Source organism: Aquila chrysaetos, chromosome 13 (genome assembly GCF_900496995.4).
Source record: "Aquila chrysaetos chrysaetos chromosome 13, bAquChr1.4, whole genome shotgun sequence".
NCBI classification, from domain to species: domain Eukaryota; kingdom Metazoa; phylum Chordata; class Aves; order Accipitriformes; family Accipitridae; genus Aquila; species Aquila chrysaetos.
This window is the reverse complement of record NC_044016.1, coordinates 27,096,489-27,116,785: the sequence shown is the minus strand read 5'-3', so window position 1 is coordinate 27,116,785 and position 20,297 is coordinate 27,096,489. Positions and strand designations below refer to the sequence as shown.

Genomic DNA, 20,297 nt, shown 5'->3' with positions numbered 1-20,297 from the left:
CAGTAAAGGTCTCTGGTGGTCCTCAGGAGTCCTCTGGTGGTCTTTCATAGTCTTCCTCACTCCTCCGCTTCTTGACCTCTCAGGTGTCTCCAAGCAGCAAACTGGTGTCCATAACGGTTTCCTTAGTGTTTAAAACAAACACTACAAGACTACCAATCTTTGTCAAGACTTCTGTGGTTAAATGATTTTGAACAATACTTAAATTCTTATGGTTACACATTATACATTTTCTAAGCTCCTAAGTTCCTAAGGCTACATTTCAAACTTAACACTCCCATACTTATGCTTCACAATTTTCTACTTTTTAGTCAAACCAAACTCTTTTATAATCAGATTTTAATTTCTTTATCTTGTTATCTAAGTTCTAAATGTTCCTACTAGATGATTTTAGCCAATTTCTCCGGTCTTGGTACGGGGCTATACAGGGGATTTCACAGCAGACACTGGTTGGTGGTTAAATGTATAAAATACAACATACATATGATTTTGCTAAAATATTAAAATTAAATATAATTAATTCTAACTAATAATAAATCAATGACAAATCAGTAACAATACAGCTGCTGAATCTGTTTAATTATGTTTTTCTCTAAATAAATTGTGGTTTCATATATCTGAAAATTCTAGACGTGCGTGTGTGTGTACCTCCCACTGGTAGGGAGGCAAGTTGAAATATGCCCTCTGCAGTGGTGAAATCTTAAATGTGCAAAGCCAATTGCGCTAGTGAAAGTGAAGGAGGATCTTAAATTTCAGTTACGTAATCCAATTCTTACCCCCCCCCCCCAGCTTGGCATGAAATGTTATATATACACTCAGAAATAAAAATTGGAGGCTGAAATAGCCTGAAAATTTCCACAAGTACTTTATTCAGCCTCTTGATTTCTCCTAAGGGGCATGATCTTTCAAACTGTAAGTTCTGCAAAGCACTTGAGCACTGCTTTCAGTGGGACTATCCTTGGTTTTAATTTTAAGCATGAATTTACACAGGACTCGCTGATTTTTGTCCAAGATTTCCCAACAATAGGTCTGTTGTACCATGACTGTCTAAGGATATACGCAGAGCAAATTCTGTTCAGGTTATAGTGGATTATATTTAATAGACCAACTACTAAAATTGGAAAAAGTGCACAGAAGATTTCCCAGATGGAAATAAACATGCATGCAGCATATATATCATGTGCGCAGTAAATCCAATGCAGCCAGAATGTGTCAGACTTACTACGTGAATGCTGCCCAGATGGCCTGCATAACAAACCAAAAGCTTTGGATTTGTTGCACAGTTTGTCAAATTGATCTATATGTGCACAGTGTGCATTTGTCTGGAACCTCCTGATGTCAGCATTCCTACCGCTTGTGCTCTCCCTGGCCTGACAGATGCTTGGAAATTCTGGAGAAAATTCTTCAGAGCACCTGGTAAAAATTTCGGAGACAAGTAAAAAACTTACGCTGTTTTTCTGGAGACGTGGTTGACCTGAAGTTTGTGTGTATCACTGGATCAGAGCAAATGTGCTGAATACATCTGGATTTTGTCTAGGGAGCATAAGGGACTTTACCTTATATTGTAACTTTACAGTTAATTTGAGAGTAGAGAAGAAATGTGAAGTTAGTGATATTATTAGTAAGAGCAACAGAGAAAATGTTAGATAGGGTATTGAAATATTTATACAGCTGATAGTGTTTCTTGCTAATGAATCTTTTACTCTGTTCAGACAATATGTAAGCATACAAGTTTTATGTAATAATTTTCTGTGTAACTTCACTATTTTCTGATACTACAGAGGGAGGGAACTAATTAATAAAATTTTGTTTTGTTTATTAATAATTTTGATTGGGCAGTTCAACTATTATTTCTCTGTTAAAGTCTTCCTTAGCCTGCTGAAATGTGTAAAATAATGTTCATTATAGGGATTCTTATAGTTCTTCTTAGATTACATCTGTAATTATATATTGCATATAAATATAACGTGTAGAAATGTTTGATTGCACAATATTTTTATAATTGTATATATAAATTATTTTTTAATTTTAATACTTTTAATAATTTATTTTATAATATAATTTTATTTATAAAATATTTTATAATTTTTATAAAATATAAGTTTATAATTTTTAATTTTTAAAATATTTCTTATTTCTTCTTTTCTAGAAAAGACCTTTCAGAATCTCAGAAGATATGCAAAGATTTGGAAGGAAGGCTAAAACACCAGAAGTCACTTGTTTCAGCCACGAATTCTAGTCGAGTTGGTGGTCTGTGTCTGAAATGTGCACAACACGAGGCAGTTCTTGCACAGACTCATTCTAATGTTCACATGCAGACCATCGAGAGGGTAACAAAGTAGGTTTGGGTGGTACTTACTTTGTCACTGAAAGTACAGTTGCGTACATTAAACCATGTAAGTCTCAATACGTTGGGTTGCATTCATAGAGAGATGTGCACTTACAGAACAGTGGACTCCCATGTTGAAGTTATAATGCTGTGGTCCCAACCACTTTGAAATCCATGATAGTTTTGCTGCTTATTTCAACTAGGAAAGAATGTTAGTTATTATCTTGTAATTATGATACCTTGGGCTGTCCAGATAATCAGACAGTTGATAGTCTGTTTCCTGTTTTGTGCAAACAAAGCCTTCACTCTGTCAGAACAAGTATTACAGAAGTCCGTGATTATTTCCTGCAGAAGTCCCTTATTCTTCTGTAGTTGGAAGTTTTTCTGGTTCCACTTTATTATCCTTACATTTGGAGAACTTTTAGGGTACATCAGCAGGGTAATTTTTTTTTTTTCCCCTTGAATTGGCTTAGTAGGCTAGGTGTTTGGGATAGTTTGCATTGCTCATCCCTAACTACAAGAAGTCAGGAAAAAAAGTTCCTTTTGTTAAAAATAAATGAAATTATTTGCTGCAGACTTTTTTTAATTGTAGATTTTATTTAAATGATTTAAACAAAAACAGCTATACAGGCTGAATATAATATATATAATTCAGAAATCCCAGCAGCATTAAAATGTTTTTTTCGTAAGAAATTCTGCTAGTCAATCATCTTCAAAAAGCTCTCCCTTTCTACTTGCTGCTAATAATGGTAAGATACTGCAGCTTTCTCAAAGTTTGTTAAACAGACATCTATTTATTGTCAGATATCTGAAGCTTCTTAGGATTTCTCAAGTTTTAGAATGAGCCTGCTAGAGATGAGGTAATGGATCAGTTAGAAGCAAGAAGACTGAAGGGACATAGTACATATAGTCTGTCAAATGGATATTATCTCTACTCATTAGATGACTGTTGCCAGGATTTATGTATTTTTTCTATTGTCAAGTCCAAGAATTTTCTGGGAAAGCTCTCTGTTGCTGAAAAGTCATGTGTCAAAATCTACTTTCATAAGAAAAGTAATTACTTGTCACAGACACTGGAAAATATGAACAAACTATAAATCCGTACATTCTTGTCATCTTATATTATAGTGCAGTTTGAAATAAAAGATTTGAGCTGACCTATTTATCTTTCTTAAACTATTATTTCAGTTTGAGATTTAACAAAATCTGAACACTCCATCTTCCTGTGATACAACTTATTAAAAACAAAGTTATTTCAGTAGGGATTTTCAAAGGGACTTCCTCCAAATCTTGTTGAAACAAAATTCAAAATATGACTGTTAGTGCTCTGGCAAATACAACTGTGTTACCATTCCACACAACAGGAAGAAAAAAAAAAAAACCAAACACAACAGTTTTCAGCCAGAATCTCTAGTTGCACCTAAACCACAGCCAATTATACTCTTAATTTAAAAGCTTTCAACATATCAAAATAAGGAAAAGGTGAAATTAAGTATTACAGTTTAACTGACTGTGCTTCACCGTTTGGTATAGATCTCAGTTTCTTAGTTAACAAAAGTTCAGAGGAGATGTAGAATCCAGAAGTCTTATTGTTTAGTTTAGTTCCAGTTTGCAGCAAAGGGCTATTGATTTTCATTTGATGTACTTAGTGATCTGAATTACTTGTTGAACCTAACCCTTTCTTTTATCTTTTTTCTCCTTATTTTACATTTAATGACAGTGTAATTTCATATTGCTTTGATTTGTTTTTTCGGAAACATACCTTTTTTTTATTGTTTGTTTTTTTAGCGTAGATCTCCATTTAGTAATGCCAACAGAATGTTGCTCAGCTTCAATATATGACTTGAGCTGTGCTGTCATTACTGGCAGTTTCACTGATGGACAATCCTTCTGAAGTGAAAGACTGGTCATCAAGCAAATGGTATTTTTAATATCTGCCAAGCTAGCAGTATGCTGTCTTTCACTCTTAACCCATGCTGGTTTTAGTCTTGCTTCATTTACCACCCTTATGTCTTTTATCTGTTAACATTTTATATTTGATATACCTGTTGGGTTTTTTTCCTCTTGAGAAAAGATACAGAAGAAATATCTGTTTTTTCTTTATATGCAGAGAAAGAGATGACTTGATGGATGCACTTGTTTCACTGAGACGAAACATGAAAGAGATGCAGCAAAGAGAATCTAATGCTTGTGAGCAAGTTAAACGAGCTCTGCAAATGGCAGAAGAGGCCAATTTAGAAAAAACAAAGGTAAATTTATTAAGAAACAAGAGCTTTTCAGTATTCAGATCTACTGCAAATATTAATTAGTTTTCATGCTAATGAGAGAATACACACATAAGACTTACCGCATGTTGATATGATGTAGTAGATTTAAAAGGATTGCACTGTGTGACTGTTTGAGCAGTAACATGAACTCTATATTTGTTCTTAAATTCTCATCAAGACTGTAGGGTGTGTTGCCTTCTTAGGCCATCATTTAAATTCTGACGTAGTTTCAGAGCTAGGTGATAGAAACTGAATGGTAGAATTTTCAAAGGCATTCATGACATGTAAGAGGATAATTCTCATATCACATTTCTGAGCTATTCTGGAAAGAATATTTAAAATGCTTACAAACAACTCTTTTGCCTCAGATGAGTGCAGTGCAAGAACTGATTAGCTAACAGAACTCTTTGAAGATGGGAAGTCTTGCCCGATGCTACCTACAGGAAGCTTTAGGTGTTATGTAAATAATAATGATAAAATCAGGTTTGATTTAATGCTTGTGTGTCGTGGTTTAACCCCAGCCAGCAACTAAGCACCACGCAGCCACTCACTCACTCCCCCCCCACCCAGTGGGATGGGGGAGAAAATTGGGAAAAAGAAGCAAAACCCACGGGTTGAGATAAGAACAGTTTAATAGAACAGAAAAGAAGAAACTAATAATGATAATGATAACACTAATAAAATGACAACAGCAATAATGAAAGGATTGGAATGTACAAATGATGCGCAGTGCAATTGCTCACCACCCACCGATTGACACCCAGCTAGTCCCCGAGCAGCGATTCCCCTCCGCCACTTCCCAGTTCCTATACTAGATGGGACGTCCCATGTTATGGAATACCCCGTTGGCCAGTTTGGGTCAGGTGCCCTGGCTGTGTCCTGTGCCAACTTCTTGTGCCCCTCCAGCTTTCTCGCTGGCTGGGCATGAGAAGCTGAAAAATCCTTGACATTAGTCTAAACACTACTAGCAACAACTGAAAACATCAGTGTTATCAACATTCTTCACGTACTGAACTCAAAACATAGCACCGTACCAGCTACTAGGAAGACGGTTAACTCTATCCCAGCTGAAACTAGGACATTGTGTTAGCCCTAGTTACTATATACAATCAACCTAATTATTTCCTAACTTATTTCCTTGATATTTAGTGACATCTACTGTATTATTAGTGAATTACTGTGCAACTGAGAGAGGTTGGTTTGTGGGGGTTTTTTTGTTTTTTTTAATGAAATACTGTTGTTTTTAATAGTGGACAAGATTGATGTAATTGTTCTATTGATCAGATTGGTTATTCATCTAATGCTGTAAGACACCCTAATGTGTGTAGGGTCTTTAACTATAATCAGTAGGGAAAAAAACAATGAGAGCTGGCAATCCTATGTACATGTTAAATTTAACTTCAGAGTACTACGGGTCCTTGTTTTTTACTGAACAAAGAGAGAATCTCTCTGAGCCCACTGTTCACCTGTTACATCCTGTCCCTGAGGGGCTAAATTTTTAAATTGCTTACTCATTTACTTTTTTGGGGGTGGGTTCTACAGTTGTCTGATAGAAATGTTATTCACTTACTGCTATTTAAAACTGCACAAAATACTTTTCCTCCTCTGTGCAATAAAGTGAAGTTATCTGATCTTCCTCTTTTTTCATTTGGTGTTGGAAATCTTTATTTTAGTATTTAAAAAGAAAATCCCTATAAATTCATATTCAGTGTAGCTCATGTTAGAAATGTGGCCTAAGAATAAAACTTAGCAAGACAAATTAGTAGAACCTTTAATAAAATGGGTCTCCGTACCTATTCTATTTCTGCCACATAAAGAAAGCAGCTTCCTAGGGTCTCTACTGGCCACCCTCTTCACTGCAGCGAGGAAACGTGAAGTGCTATTGGTGTACAAGACTGAATAGTAGTCTGTTTTTTCCATGCTCAAGAACTGTTGTAATATGAAGGATCAGGAAGAAATCTTTTACTTATGCTGCATTAATTTAGCATTTTTACATGTACTGGTATTTCTCTTGGTGAGTACAAACCATCCTTTATTTTCCCAGTCCTATTGTACTCATAAGGTAAAGTGCTGTTTTTCTTTGTAATACCATGGAATCCAATAGAACAGCCCACATAAGTAAAGTGAGGAGTTAACACTTTGGGCTTCCAAATGCTATAATTGTAATTTCATCGCCCTGTTGACAGAAAGTCTAACCTCAGGTGCTTATCATTTAAAACCACCATTTTTTCTTGTCTTATGGTTGTCTCTATAGTTTGTGGCCACTTGCCTCTTACATAGAGCAAGGAGGAGATCTGGTAAGGTTCAGCTTCCACAGATGAAGCAAATCCAGGAATGCATTTTCAACATAAATGTCATAGAAGAATAATTGTCAGAATGGTGGAGCTAACAAAATACAGATTTCTTCTTGCAACTTATTTCTTCTAGAGTTGCATTGTTTTACATGTCTACGAAACTACAGCAGTCTTATTCAGACAATTGTTTGCTGATGCTTATGATACATTCCTACAGAAAAGGATTCATGGCAACAACGGAGGGATTCCCTCACCTAGGTAGACTTGTGATAGGAAAGCGACCCTGAGGAGGGTCCCACAGAATTGACATAAACCTAATGGAGACTGTTAGAGCATTCTCTAAAAATCACGGTTTAATGTGCTTCCCTCATGAACAGCCCAACACCAAGGAAATTGCATATAAGGGGTTGGCTTTGAGTAAAAGAAAAATAAGCAGTTAAAAAAAAAACCCTAATTTGACAATAAAGGGTAATAAGGTAGGATTCCTGAAAGGAAGTTACTTTAGCTTCCTTGAAATAGGATATGCTGAGTATCAGTGAAAGGATGAAATGAAATCTAGTTTATTCCTGGCCTAGCAAGCTGCCTTTAGGGTGCTCTGAATGCTTCGATTTACTTTTAATGGAGTAGTGTGTTTCTAATTTAAACTGACATAACACTCAACTCCTATCCCTTTGGCAGGGGTATATTACCATAAATTGATAGATTTTTTTTTTTCCTCCTAGTTTTTTTGGAAGATAGTGTCTACTGTGCTTCTTGCATATGAACTTATGTTTATTTTGATAGAAAACACATCTATAACCTGTATTTTAACACTTATTAATTAAGCAGGACATTTATGAGTTTTCAGTAGAATTAATCTTCTTTATTTCACAAACCTGAAACTAAAAAAAAAAAAAAAAAATTGTTTCTTTGTATCTTTACTTACTTCTTCCAGGTTTCTTCTTAGCCTTCTGCAGTCAGTAATTCATTTCACGGGGGAGAGTGAGTGGAAGTGCATACGTTATTTATTTATTTATTTTTCCTTCAGCTATGCAGGAATTTTAAATGCAAGGCAAATAATCATCTTAGTTTTAGAAGAACAGCTACCTGTTTGGAAAATACACTTTGAAAAATGTTTCCATCATTGCTGTGACTCCTAAAAGCAATTAGATTTCTAAATTACAGTAGGGCATGTATGTACATACAAACATATACATTTGTTTTCAGTTTGTTAGTCCTATTCTAGATGGTAACACAGTAGGGTATGTATAAACATTATAACAACTATGTAAAAAAACAGAAGATGGCCTTTCTAATAGCAAATTGGGTTTCTCTGAAGGCATTAGATAAATACCATGTTTGTTTAAAATTTTAGGTTTCTTCCACTTAAAATAAATAGTTTTTTCTAGGCTCTAGTCCAGTGTGAGCAGCTGAAAAGTGAGATGGAACGGCAGAAGAATCGTCTTGAAAGGGAGTTAGCTGCACAGCTAAGTAAGAGGACTGATGAAAAAGAAGCGCTGCGGGAAGAAATGAAGAAGGAAAGGGAGGACTTGGCAGCAATGGTATGAGTTGTTTGGTTTTTTTTTTCTATTTGTGTATTAAAAGGAGTGTGTCATCCTCCTTAAACTTGCTGTTTGCTTGTCTTTCATTTTGTTTCAGTTTTCGATTTGAGAGCTCAGTACATCACTTCCACCATTGCTTTAAAGCAGTGGTAGATAAGTGATCCTTTGAGTCTGAATAACAGGTTTGTGCTATGTCACTAGATACATACTAAGTTGTTGATGTTACGCACTTTATTTTAGTTTGCATAATATTTTCTAATGCACTTTGTCCAAGTAGGAAAGGGTTAAGTAATATGTGATGCAAGGTTTGTACCTAGCTTCTTATAAAGATTACTGTTTAAGTTGTGCTAACTTGTTGACTTGGCATGTCAAATTTAGGATTCTTTGTAACTTTGAGCCTACATATACATATATATTAATGTTACGATATGGTATTTGCATTCTAATATGGTTTTTTTCAGAGTAATCTTACCATATGCTTAATTTGCCCACCTGCAGAAATGTGTTGGAATCTCTTTTCTCACTTTTACTGATGTTTATAAACTCCCTGAGACAGAATCTGTCTCATCATTTATACTGTGACCATTGCAACAGAGCCTTGATAACCTTGTTTTAGACTTCTAGATGCTAGTGTAATTTGAGTATAAAACATAAGGGTTTTCTGCCCAATGGAATCTACAGAGGAAACCTCATGCTAACAGCAGTAAGCCTGTGAGACGTGACAGAGGAGGCACTTCTAAGGAGATTGGAGAAAAAAACGGGAAGAAGAGTAGAGAGAGAAATGCTCCATGAATTAGTGGTTTTCATGCTTGTTTGATGTGCAACCTCTTCAACCATTTTCTGGTGGAAGTTTGGAAACAATATAGTGAATTTCTCTTCTGATTGTAGGCTTTTTCCATATTTTGGGGCTCCTTTTAGAAATAAGCCATACCATTTATAAAATCTGGAGAGCACAGACTGAACAGGATAAACTACTTGAGAGTTTAAAAAAGAGGAGGTTCTTTAGTAGTGGTGGTGGTTGTGAAATGGCTGGAAAGCTACTAACATAAACAAGGAACCAATGTGGTTGTATTTCTGGTATTATGAGAGGTGGAATAATGTTCTGAAGCTGCTACAGGAGGTCAAAGCCTTTGACTCCAGTTCCAGATAATAAAACAGGAATTAAGCACAGTGATAGGGGCTAAGTGATATTTAAGAAAGTGAACTGTTGTAAGTGATCATCAGAAATCTGTTGCCAGGGAAACTTAAATAAAAAAAATTAACCTTACACTGGAGACAATGAGACATTATTAAGCAACTCCTTGTTTGACTCCTTGCTATCTATTGGAAGTTATCCCTCTTATGCATTTAGTTGTTTAGTTACAGATTTGCTGTAGGGCAGAGTATGCACTCCAAAATACAGCCTATTAGACAAGCATTTCATACCTTTTTTTTTGGTAGAATAATTCACATTCAAGTCATCACATTACTTTGTATTTCATCACCCACTGAGATGTGTTTTACTGGAACTGATTCCCACTTTGAGTAGTTGTAGTCCTTTTTTTAAATCCTACATACTTATTAACATATAGTGGCACTATGATGATGTCATGCATAGTAATTAAAGATTTGGGACGACTTTGTAGAAAACTATGAGCTATATGCATGACTTATGCCTACGTATGATTAACTACTTTTATATTTGCGGGTTATGAGATGGTAGAAATGGTATACTATGCATCAAGTCAACCTCGGTATGAATATTTTATCGCTTACTTTGTGGAGTGATTTGTTTGAAGGGGAGAATTGGCATGATACATGAATCAGGTGGATGTATAATGAGTGAAAAATAGTTATGAATATATAATCCTCTAGGTTTAGCTTTGAATTCCTGTAAGTTAACCTAGAACTGTCAGACACCATTATTTCCACTTATATTAGTAAGCTTAAGGGCCAAATAGCTAAAGGATCACTGTCTCTGTTTTATTGTTACATTTTTTTAACATTCAGCAAGATTTGATCTGAATTACATTAGAATTTTTAACATACTATTTCTATATGGGTTTTGTACAACATCATGCTTTGATCTATAGTGCTGAAATGTTTTCCGAACTTGAAAATTAATTTAAGATCTGTGGTTGCAATAACAGTTTTCTTTAGCTGGGGGAACGCGCTTTGGTTTAAACCAATCTACATAAGGATGGATAAGAAGGTCTTAAGTAGTACTCTTGCAGCTGGAAAACTAATGCAACCAGCTGCTTCTGACACTTTGTCCATACTAACAAGTCCTGGAGACTAGTCTGGTTGATGAAAAGTTTCAAATAAACTAGTGTATGATAAATGAATTCAAAATAACAAACATATTGTTAAAATCATTTAGCCATATTCTGTTGCATTTTTAATTTATATTTTTATTATATTTTTATTGTATGTATATATTTTTTTTATTATATTTTTAATGCTATGTATTTTGGCTACATGCAGTTGCTTTCAAGGAGAAAGTCCCACAACATTTAGATCTGTGGTTGGTCAAATTGCATCATTACAATGTTCTCGGGCTTTTTGCAGGTGATGTCCATGTCTGAGAATGTGGCCATGCTGGAGGCTCAGGTAGAGAGAATTACAAGGGAAAAGAACTCTCTAGTTAACCAGTTAGAAGAATCACAACATCAGCTTGCATCTCATGAAATGGAGATGAATAAGGTAGGCACATTTATATAAATGAGTATTGAGCTTGGTTTTCCTTATCATCGTGACCTGAAAGATGAGAATTTTTTTTGTTCTGCATTTTCTTCTGTATTGGTAAAGAACGTGTGATAAATGTAAACTTCATGTGAATATCCCAGAGGCACAGTTTTACAAGTAAAAAGATAACTTTTTCAGTCTGCCAAGTCACCTTGTGATGCAAAAGCTAACCTTTCTACCTTGCAGCATATGCAGACTATTTAAAACTGCAATCCAGTGTTTCATTAAAAATTGCATTTTATATGAGTGAGACAACATAGTATTCAGCCCTGTCCTGTAATTGCTACCTCTGGGACATGCAGTGCTAAAATAAATGGAGCTGTATCAAATCACTGGTTTTCAAGTACTTTCCTGTAGAATTTGTATGTGGTGTACTGCTTTATTCATTAATATTGATGGTATGACTTTTACAAAGATATCTTTCTTCTAGTTAAGAATTACAGCATAACATCTATCTGTGTACGTGTATTGCTTCTGGGTGCTTTATTTTGCGCGTTTCTCAAGCTATTAGAGCCTTAATTTGGGTCATAACACGAGAAAGAAAAAACAATTGCCATCCAAAATTTATGCTGGGAGGTGACACATTGTTAAAGTGATTATTTTTATTAGCTTAGTTTTCATCATTCACTTGTTATTTCTTAACTTCAACTTCATGAAGATGAAAGGATGCTAAATTTCTATAGAATAGACAATCTGAGAATTCAAATTTGTTATAACCTCTTGAAATGCCTGTATACTTTACCAATAATCCTAGGGCCAATCCTACCTTCTCAGTCGTTAATTACAAGGTTTTGAGGGGCAATTAATTCTTTAGGCTGCTAGAGACTTCTGGAGAAGTTTTCAACAGTTCCTGTCTTCCTCTGCTGCCCCTGCTGGTAGAAATAGATGAAAGTATTGCAGAAAATTTACAGGAAAAAGTCATCCAAACTTACTAAAAAATTTAATTCAATTACAGCTGAAGAACAAATGAGGGAGCATTTTAAGAATGTCAGAATGGTGTGGTTTACCATTTCTGAAACACGCCTTTGGTTTTTCAGACTGGGTTCACAGATGACTAGCACCACTTACAGGGGCAGGGAGGCGGAGAAAGAGGTAGTAGGTATAAATATCCATTGGTCTGGAAAGAACGATTTAATAGCCTACCGATTTGAAGCAATCTCTCAGGAGAGTGACACTGTGGTTCCAGTCTCTACTTCAGTTACTGTTAATCAATACAAAGTTGAATAGGTGGCCACCTTGCAGTAGTCTATGCTGTGTTTTCATTGCACTGTCCTGAGAGACTGGAAGACTGCATTTGTGTCCCTGTTCTGAATTGAGGAGTCTTGAACATCCTGGAGGAACGTCCTGACCATTGAGCTGTCAGGACTATGTGCATGACCCTGACATTTTTCATTGGCTATGTAAGTGACATCTATGTCTGTTTGTGAATCTGACCCCTCATTTTCAAACTCGGTTTGCCATTATTAATAACAGCAAATAACAACATTTTTCCTTTTGAGTTTTATGTGAAATTTTTTTTTCTGCATGCACGAGAAGAAAAAAGTTTGGAGTGAGAATCTTTTTCCTTCATTCTGAACTACGAGGAGACTGAAAAATCCATTATTAGGACAGCACCATCTGCTGATTCTTCTGCGTTATTCACTTTGTATGATGTATGGGGGAGCTGAAGGCAAGGATGGCTGTATTTATTTTTTTTTATTTTGCCTCTAGAAAGTGACATAGTGCACTTTGTTACATCCTTCATATAAAGTAAGAAGGAGGTAGAAAGGCAGAGTTGGCAATCTATGCAGTTGCATCTTAGGATTTTTGCGTTGCAAAACGCAAAACACGTCAGTGTTAAAAAAAATACTTCAGAACTTTGCCATTCATCAGAGCATTTTCTACCTTGCATTATTTGCAACAGGGCTAAATTCACAAGCTGTCTTTTGAATTAATAAGTGACACTGCTTCTTAAACTTACGACAGTTGGTTTTGTTTTTTCCTAAGGTGATTTGATTGCAGTATGCATATTTACTTTTACCCTACCTTTTTTTTAAGAAGAAGAAAAAAAAAAAAGTGAAAATGAGAAGAGGTATGAGACTGAAAAATAGAAATTAATTTGGGTTGTAGAGTGTGTGTGAGGAGATTGCTGAGAAGCACAGAGTATTGTAGTAGCAAATTAAAAGTGCGTACATATAGGAAGCAAGTGAAAGAATGTAGGTGGGGCAGGGAAGCAGAGCGAGTTGGAAAGAAAATTCTTCTCTAAGAGTAGCTGTGAGTAAACATTTGTGTTCTTGTTACGGAATGTGCATGTATTTATGTTTGGTTAATTAAGGTGAAATGAACAGGCACAAATTGGAGGTGATTGCACAGGATAAGGACAAAAAGGGGACAGCTTGTCCACCATCCTTCTCCATTCCCAACAGATAAGATCAAATAGAATCCTTTAAAAGTCTTAGATATGGAAATGGAAGAATAACATCCCTGCACAGCAGTAGTGAAAGTTACGTGGAAGGGATTGGTGTGCGTTTTTTTTCTTTCTTGCCCCTAACCCCTCCCCAGACCCTTTGAAGTTGAGCTGCCTTAAGGTGGAAAGGAATGAGGAGGTAACATAATGAACATCCCAACGGCAGAGAATAATTGTTGCCTTTGTGGAAGTGATACTAGATTTCTTTAAATGTTGCTTTAATCCCTTTCTTCTGGCCCGTGCATATATTTGAATTAGGCATTGTTTTTAAAGAATTTATTTTCATTTTGCAGTAAGTCTATTATGCTCTGATCTAACTTTGAAAATTACTGTATTAACATCTAAACATTTTCTTTCTTAACAGTGGAAAATTGGCAAGATAAGAAACTACACCCTTATATATGAGTGTGATAGATCCTTCTAGGTTTTGAAAGTGTTGACATAGACTTTCTTGGGATTTTGGAGAGAATGGGAGAAGAATATAAAACCAGCAACTGTAGTTTAACTGTATTTAGTAGCACATATATTTACAACATAAATATTTATACTTAGCAAAATCTTGATCCAAATATAATTGAATCTAGAAGGCACTGCATATTTCAAAGTTAATGACTATATAGAGAATTCAGATCCACCTTTTTTATATAAAAACATTTACCATATGTAGTCTTAAAATATCTGTAAATTAAAATATGTTGCATTTAAATGACCTCTAGAGGGCACCAAAAGATCTAATTGCAAACCCTGGGCTATGGATTCTTCAAGCTACAGATCATGTTGTCTGTATAATCTAACAGGTGTGTGGAGAAATGCGCTATCAGTTGAATCAAACCAAAATGAAGAAGGATGAGGCAGAAAAGGAGCTCAGAGAGTACAGAACAAAAACTATAAGGGAGCTTGAAATTAAGGACCAGGTAAGAGATAATACTGCTATAACTTTGCAGTTATTAGAAGCCTAAGTAGGGTTATTTCGGAAGCTGGAATGATTAGTTTTTCTAATAGTGGTCATTTATTACTGTTAAATGGTTTCTAAATTAATGGCAACAAGCCAGCTGTTACTATTAAATAAATACCTCTTGGTTATCTTATTCTTGTTTTCAGCCCTAGTATGTTCAATTTTAGATAATACTCATCCCATGCTTTCATATAGAATTACTCTATTATATGTATTCATACAACGTACTTAAATTGTATGTACTGTATACATATATTTATACACTTTTTCTCACAAGTAAATCCACATATAATTATGTATACATGCAGCCTGACAAAACATTAAAGACTAAGTATAACCTAACGATACCAGAAATGAAAATCATATATCTTCCTTTTTTTTTAAGATTCAAGGTTAATGAATGCTGGGATTCATAGAAAAGTTTTAAAAAAACCAAACCAAACCAAAAATATCCTTCTAGAAAAAATAACTATATAAAAATTCCACTAGGCATTAGTTGTTGATTATCTTAAAACTGTGTTTTATAATAATACAAAAACCAGTGTATGCCTTACAGGTGGTCTGTGAGAAAACATCCCGTGCAGTAAGAAAGATTATTAGAGTAACCTGCAACATACTTGGCAAGCAGCTCGAACAGGTGTAATCTGCATCTTTTGAAGTGCCCTTTTGTTGAGGTTCTATCCGTTTTTTCTCTAGGTATTCAAACTTCCAGCTATTCCTTCATAAGTTGTGATTTGCACATGAGAGTGGATGTCTTCTGAATACACATGTATAAGATGCACATGAGGATCTTCTTTTTTTAATATACATTTTTGTTATTAGAGCAGCCTATCCAACAGGTTTTAAACCATTCTTTTTTTTTTTTTTAAATAAGTGAACAAATTGGTCCCTGTGTAAGAATATAAGTAGGGAAAAATGCAGTATTTCTAAAATTATATTTTTATTTACCAGTTTCCCAAAATCTTCATGTAGGACAGTAAGTTTATGAACTTAATAAAGTATGAGCTTTGGCTGGAAGCAATATTAATTCAAATTATAATCAAAAGATATGTAAAATCCAAAAGAGAAGCATATTAGATAAAATAACTCCTCAATATGTATAGAAAATCATCCAGCACAGAAAAACAGGGGCCTTAAAGCAGTTTGTTTTCAGGGTTGGTTTCCTTTTTTTTTTTTTTTTTTTTTTACTCCTGCATCCTTTAGGCCTAAGGACACTTTGAAAAACAAAAAACAGGCTTGTCGTCTGTGTCTTGACAGATATCACAGATAAGAGAGTTGGCATAATCTTGGCATACAAATAAAACAGGATGTGTTTAATAAGATATTTGAAGGAGTATCTTGGATTTTAAATCCTGTTCTCCAACTTGCTTCAGGATTGCCTTTTGAACAAATTGCAAAATTTAACAAAATATTTTAACCTCATGTACCGACATACTGGTATTTTATTCAGTGTGGGAATGAATACACCAAAAAGTGGTGATTTATAATTCAATATAATTAAAGGGACGTGATAGGAGAGGGAGTTCCTATCAGCAAAGATTATTAGAGTAATTCAGTAATTACGTAAAGTACTTATATTGTTCAAATATGATTGTTGGTTCCTCAAAAAAAGGAAAACAAACTATTTTGAAATTCTCAGGCTCAGCATCTAGCAGCTGGTTTATAGCTGTGGTGCTAGTAATAAAGTTCTGTATAGGTCCTAATATTATTTAACATGTTAAAAGGTCACCAAAATGAGTGTGTGTACATTTTGGGGTTTTTTGTTTGTTTGTTTTGCCGTTTGTTTTAAATCAAATTTTAACAAATGTTAATAAGTCATTGTAAATTATTCCATTTAAATGAAATGAAAACAGTTCAATCACATCTATCTTTTTATTGAAAGAAAAACCTAAAATGTTTCATCTTATATGGCACTGAATAACAAACAGTAATTGTTCTTTGGTCTCTCAGCCATGACCTGACCTTCTGGCTAAGAGACAGAGTTGATACGTTCCTTGGCCACCATCTGTTCATAATAAATACATAATTCTTTTTTAAGAGTAGAGAAACAATAATGTATCAGTATTTTCATGCTATTCTATATTAAATGGTGCATTTTTGTGTTTTAAAAGCAAAGAAATGTTTTTCAGATTGCCTTTTGATATATTGAAAGTGAGTTTACTGTTTCTTGAGGTATGAGTGTATTTTTAATTGTGCTGTGGATAAATTTTAGTTTTGAAGATGTATTTTAGTTTATATGTAGTGACTTTTAAAAAGGGATTAAAGTTATTCAGGTGTGTCAGAATAGGCGGAAATCCGCATATGTACAATTTAGGGTCATCAGATACGTATACTTACATGTCAGTAAATGCAGATATGTATTTATCATACACTGATATTTATAAAGTACTTCCAAACTGCATTTGTGTCTTTTAGGAAAATTAAAGGGAGTATATCTCTTTGGTTTTATTCTCTTTTATTCTAGTATGTCTTTTCCTATCTTTATTACTCAGTTAGGACTAATAACAAACATTGGCACCTTGGTATGACTACCTGTTGTTAATATTTGACATGAATATTTCTTAACATAAAAATGAAGAAGCAATGAGCAATGTTACTATTTAAATTGAATAAGTATTTTGTAATGTCATCCATCGTGATCCTGATTAACATTAAGATTATGGCAGGGGGGCGGGGGAAGACATATACCACACAGTTTCTCTACACAAAAACTGCATCTGTTCGTCTGGCCCAGTATGTTGTAAAGTGGCATAACCTACTGCCCGCTCTTCTTCTCTCTCAGCCCTCCCATTGTGGATGTAGCTGTGCAGAAGTAACAGTGCCTTACTTAATACTTTTCCTTCTTAGGAACAAGCTTTGTAAGTTATACGAGTATAATGCCTTCATGGCAGTAAACTGTGTCCACACTAGGGGTTGTACTAGCACAGCTATATCAGAGAAAAGTCACGCCCTAACCTAAATAGCTGTTATCAGAATAAAAATTTTGTGGCATATTTAACACAGCAGGACTTCACTTTTATAATACTTTTTCTGTGAATTTGGAAGCACTGTGTGGCATAATTTGTGCATTTCTAATAGAAATCATACTTCTGACACACTATGAAATCGTTTCCTCAGATTAGCATCACTTGCTCTTTTCTGCTCTGCATTATAAAAATAAAAATGAAGTACACTGTTAATCATTTGCTTTCTGTTTGTAAATCATTTTTATTTGGTTTATAAAATCTTGCAAGCTTCAGCATGTAGAAGTGAAAACAGTTTTGTAGTATTGATTTATGCAGTCCCAGCCAATTTGGGCGTCATCCTTATTAGATAGTTCTTACCAGTAGCATTGCACCACTGGGAGTTGTGGTCTCCTTGTAATAAAGTAACAGGACATGTTAAATCCAACTTCAGAAACTAACTGAAGCTTTTAAATTTTATTTTACCATGTTTTGAGGAATCAGATAAATACTTTGTGTAGAAATAAATCTAAGCCAGTAAACTTAACCTGTAAAAAGCCATTCTTTTAATACTGTCTTTAAAATTGGGCAAATGTCATTTGAAGCAGGGCATTACAGAATTCTGTTTCCTACCTTGTAAGTGACAGACTGAAAAGCTCCAGAAATATTATACCAAAACCCACAAATTTTTAAGAGTTGCCTGTATGGAAGTTCATGAGCTCAAATAAAAGGAAGTTGGAGTGTCACTGATACACACAACCTATAGAAATGGAAAGAGCTACACATCAAAGCATTTTTGTGTAGTATGACAGAACCTAAATGATATCTCTGTACACTATAGACTGACAATTTTGCAGACAAATAAAAATCTGGCAAAATTGCAGTCCAAAAGCATTTTGCCAAAAGGTATTTTGGGAATGTTTAACTCATTTGTCATAAATCTGTGATTTATAGTAACCTAATTTAGACATTATAAGTGGAGAGATTACTGACTCTGTCTTCATCAGAAATAATGCAGGCCAAGAATTTGGGTATATATCCTGGAAATGCTGCAGTGTCCGATGCAAGACCAATACAACCTTCTGAAGACACTGATTCACTGATATGTCTTTTTATGGGTAGATACCAGGCTTCCATGAGTGAGGCTTTAAAATACTAGATTTTTCACAAGCTGGGACATTCAGGATATCACCAGATGTTTTGAAACTTGCAAATTTTAATAATGCTGATGAAGATGGGTTAGGATTGTGTGTTATATGTATTCTTGTAACAATTCTATACCTAAGATTTTGTGACCTCATTAGTTAAAAAGATGCTCTGGAAGTTCTGTTTTGAAAAGAAAGTCTGTTAAATCAGTAAACATACTTTAATACTATTTGGCAGGGAGGAAAAACCCAAAACCTAGCAGACAGGTTGAAACTCTTAGCATCAAATTTTCTTACCTGGTCTGACCTTGAGTATAATGGCCTTAAAAGTAGCAAAACCAAATTCCTTTTGGACAAGAAAGCATTAAGAAAATGTGATAACCTTTGCTGTAACAGAACTCTTTAATGTATCACTTTCAGTTTGGGGCATTCAACGCACTAATTTGAAAATGGGTAAATAAGGAGAGAGTAAAATGATAGTATTTTATGCCTTGCTTTCATACAAATTTCCTGACCTGTTCAGGAGGAACATCATTCTTTTTTATAACTGAACTTACTAGCTTGTCTCAAAGTTTTTGAGGAAACACATTGATCTACAACCATGCAATATGTAACAAAAGAAATGTTTAATTACAATTATGATATGGCTGCTGCTGCTCTGCTGTGGCATCGCTTTCCTCTGTCAGCCATCCATTCCTCAAGGATGAATGGTATGAGCAGCCTTCATTAAATTCTTTGTCCATGTTTCCATTAGAAAAATCCTTGGGAGTGGGATTCCCAGTAGTAGAATTTTCTGTACTGATTGTCCTGCATTTTCTGTGCTGGTCTGCTTCCCCTAAGCAGCTGGCCTTCTAAGAGGAACAACACAGCTGGTAATCAGGATTTTATTATTCATAGGTGTAGTTGGCCCATGTAACCTTGATCCATGTTCTGTCATCCACTGTGATGTCACCCCATTAGTATATGGATAGAGTAAATCATTTATGTGCATTAAACATTTTTCATGGTAGGAAAAGAATTGCATAGCTCTTAGTGTAGTGTGTATATGCATTATATTTAAAGAAATGCTTGTTTTCTGTTGGTTTTTTTCTTGTTCTTAGACTACAAAAATGCTTGCTTTATCAATAGTCATTGTGCCAACAATCAGAAGAAAAGGAGTGTACAAGTCCCTGACTATCACTTGTCAGTGGTTACTGCATAGGTTTTCTTTCCAGCTATTCCTTAATGATGTCCAGGAAACAAGAGCCAATCCCACATCAGTAATCTCAAATATGTGTTTGAAAGGATAAAAGGAGTAAGTTTTGTTCTCTCCTGTTTTTCAATAATGAAGTAGGAGTAATCTTCCCCTTCCTTTTTTCTATATGCATCCCTCCTTTACTGAAATTCCTGTATCAGCAAGCAAACGATCTATTTTGCATGACCCCATTCTCCCTGCTGTCCCTGTCCACCGCCTAGTGCAATCCATTGGAAAAAAAAAAAAAAAAAAAAAAAAATCTTGTTCCACTGTGGAACAAAATCACTTTCTTATCTCTGCTGGTGGCTGCTGAGCTAATCTCTAGTACAGCAATGTTGTCTGTTAAAATGTGACTGCAGTAATCTCTATGGGTTTGGAAGTTTTGTTCCTGAAATAGTATCTCAGTTCAAATATTTTGGCAAA

General features: G+C 34.9%; 1 protein-coding gene across 7 annotated transcripts in view; it reads left to right on the top strand.

Annotated features, from left to right (window-relative positions):
• Window positions 1–20,297, top strand: part of SDCCAG8 (SHH signaling and ciliogenesis regulator SDCCAG8) — a 117,511-nt gene that overhangs the window by 19,662 nt on the left and 77,552 nt on the right. For all 7 annotated transcript variants that reach the window (XR_003926362.2, XM_030035675.2, XM_041128478.1 and 4 more), the window contains exons 8-12: window positions 2,147–2,335; window positions 4,437–4,575; window positions 8,276–8,428; window positions 10,976–11,110; window positions 14,396–14,512. Coding sequence is in view for 6 of the 7 variants with exons in the window: in XM_030035675.2 (XP_029891535.1) it covers window positions 2,147–2,335; window positions 4,437–4,575; window positions 8,276–8,428; window positions 10,976–11,110; window positions 14,396–14,512 (733 nt within the window). In the remaining variant the exon portion in view is untranslated. The remainder of the gene's footprint in view (window positions 1–2,146; window positions 2,336–4,436; window positions 4,576–8,275; window positions 8,429–10,975; window positions 11,111–14,395; window positions 14,513–20,297) is intronic.